At 39.7% G+C, this 2,972-nt stretch overlaps 1 protein-coding gene across 1 annotated transcript; it reads left to right on the plus strand.

Annotated features, from left to right (window-relative positions):
* Positions 1-904: 904 nt before the first annotated feature.
* On the plus strand, positions 905-2,772 carry LOC149145022 (kinesin-like protein KIN-7N). The gene is given in 2 exon segments (XM_089452339.1): positions 905-2,690; positions 2,693-2,772. Coding segments are annotated over 2 exon segments (1,866 nt in total).
* The last annotated feature ends 200 nt before the right edge of the window (positions 2,773-2,972 follow it).

Below are 2,972 nucleotides of genomic sequence, written 5' to 3' on the forward strand. Positions count from 1 at the left end.
ACCACAGGGTTAAGAAGGAATTTTTTTGGGATGGCCTTAAATCAGATATTCAAAAGTTTGTGGCGGAATGTTTGGTTTTCCAACAAAAAAAAGTTGAAACAATTAAGACCCCAGGTATATTACAACCTTTATCCATTCCAAGCCAACATTGGGAGGAGGTTTCAATGGATTTTATCACAGGTTTACCCAAGTCCGAAGGAAAGAGTGCCATCATGGTGGTAGTTGACAGACTTACCAAGTATGCACATTTTTGTGCATTATCACATCCATTTAAAGCCAATACAGTTTCTACTGCATTTATGGGATTAATTCAAAAGCTACATGGAAATCCAAAGATTATTGTAAGCGACAGAGATCCCATTTTCACTAGAAATTTTTGGACAAAATTACTTTCTTGTCTCAATACTCAGTTAGCTCATAGCTCATCTTCTCATCCTCAATCTGATGGGAAAACTGAGATAGTAAACAAATGCTTGGAAGGGTATCTTCAATGCTTTGTATCTAATAAATAGACACAATGGTTCAAATGGTTGCCTTTGGCTGAATGGTGGTATAAAACTTCCTTCCGTACTGCAGCAAAAATAACCCCATTTATGGCACTTTATGGATATCATCCACCATCCATCACATCATATTTAAGAAAAAATTATAAGGTTAAAGCAGTGGAACATCACATCGAGAATCAACAAGAAGTTATCAAACTCTTAAAGGATAACCTCACGTTGGCGTTGTTAGACTCCGTCTCATGCCAGTGTGAGATTGATTCTTCTTCAAAACAAGAAATCATTTAATGTTGTTTTTTTAGAATATGTATCAAATTCTCCAGCTCTTCAAATGGCAGCGACTTCAAGCTCCTATCCCTGCACAAGCACAATTTAGAATATTCACTTTTCATAATATATCAATGGAGTCCTACAGTACTTGCCTCAATCCTCACAAGCAGATTAAGAAAGATTTTGTCAGCAACTTGAATGGTACATCAATTCTTGAAATTGCTGCCCTCACTGCAATTATGCCTGTTCTTATCCTCCTGCGACAATGGAATGTGTTGCAACTCAGATGGGACCAAGGTGGATCTACCAATATTCAAATGGAGGAGCATAGCAAGGTGAATGTCTTGGTAGCCACCGATGTTGTTGAAGAAGACATTGATGTGCGAAGTTGTAGCTGTGTCATTCGTTTTGATTTGCCAAAAACAGTAAGGAGCTTTATTCAATCTCGTGGGCGTGTTCGTCAAAACAAATCAAATTTTATCCTTCTTCTTGGGAGAGGTAATAAGAAGCAACAAAAGCTATTATATGAGATAATCAAGAGTGAGGAATCAATGAAGGAGACGACTGTGAATAGCATCCTAAATAATATACCTTGTATTCAAGAGAAAAGTTCTGTTGAAACAAATGTTTATCGTGTTTCATCATCTGGAGCTACCGTCACCTGTGATTCCAGTGTCAGTCTTATCTATAAATACTGTGCAAAGTTGCCTGGGGATAAATATTACTCACCTAGACCTGAGTTTATAGCGAGAAAAGTAGCAGGGGAGGACAACCACATTTCGCTTCACAATGCTCTTGGAACGCCCATCTCCGGATATTCTTATACCTTTGATCATGTTTTTGGATACAACTCAAAGAATGCAGACATTTACAAAGTCCATACCAAGGATGTTATCGAGGCAGCCGTTAACGGCTTTAATGGTACTGTATTTGCATATGGGCAAAACATGAATGGAAAGACATACACCATGCAGGGTTCGCAGGAAGACCTTGGTATCATTCGTTTGTCTGTCTACAATGTTTTTAAAAATATCCAGTCGATATCTGATCGAGAATTCTTAATTCGAGTTTCCTATCTGGAAATTTATAATGAAGAGATCAATGACCTCCTTGCTCCAGAGAACAAGAAACTCCAAGTCCATGAAAACTTAGAGCGTGGCATATTTGTTGCAGGTCTAAGAGAGGAAAGTGTGAACACCCCAGATCAAGTTTTTGATCTCATTGGCCTGGGAGAAGCACACCGACATGATGGAGAGACAAACATGAATGTACGTAGTAGCAGGTCTCATACGATTTTTCGGATGGTTATTGAAAGCAGAGACAAGGATGCAGAGTTAGATGGAAGTTCATATAACAAGGATACTGTGAGAGTTTCTGTTCTGAATTTGGTTGATTTAGCTGGTTCTGAGCGAGTTGCAAAGACTGGAGCTGGTGGCGTCCGTCTTAAGGAAGGAACACACATTAACAAGAGTTTGATGAGTCTTGGTACTGTAATCAATAAACTGAGTGATGGTGGTGGAAAACAGAAAGGACATATTCCTTATCGTGATAGTAAGCTGACCCGCATCCTACAACCAGCTCTGGGTGGCAATGCCAAGACTGCTATCATCTGTACTATTGCACCTGAAGAGGTTCATGCAGATGAAACACGCGGGACCCTTCAATTTGCAAGCAGAGCTAAACGAGTCACAAATTGTGCTCAAGTGAATGAAATAATGACAGATGCTGCACTGCTAAAGCGTCAAAAGAGGGAGATTGAAGAGCTGCGTAAAAAGCTTCAGGGATCTCACTCAGAGAATCTGGAACTGGAAATTTTGAAGCTAAGAAACGAGATGTTGAAGTTTGAACTTGAAAGGGAAAAGTTAGCTGCTGAACTTGAGGAGGAGAGAAAATCTCAACTGGAGCGTGATCGCCGAGTCACAAATTTTATAACCTTAGCACGCTGGTTATAAATTCAGATCAAGACAGGAACTCTTTTAAGCTAAACAACTGTGAGTAAACTTATCCTCGTCGATTAAGCTTGAAGTTTTTGGGTCAGGAAAGGAGATCAACAGGCAATGAACGCTTTGTGTATTCTATCCGAATCAAGGCATACAAAAGACCGCTATTCAAACGGAGCCAGAACAGCAGAATAGGATTCGATTCCTATTTCCAGACTTTATTCAACGGGATCTGCGCTCCATGTGTCGGCCATCAGAG

The sequence above is a fragment of the Pinus tabuliformis genome, chromosome X (assembly GCF_031772625.1).
Source record: "Pinus tabuliformis cultivar Carrire ecotype Pingquan chromosome X, CPIR1, whole genome shotgun sequence".
Classification (NCBI taxonomy): domain Eukaryota; kingdom Viridiplantae; phylum Streptophyta; class Pinopsida; order Pinales; family Pinaceae; genus Pinus; species Pinus tabuliformis.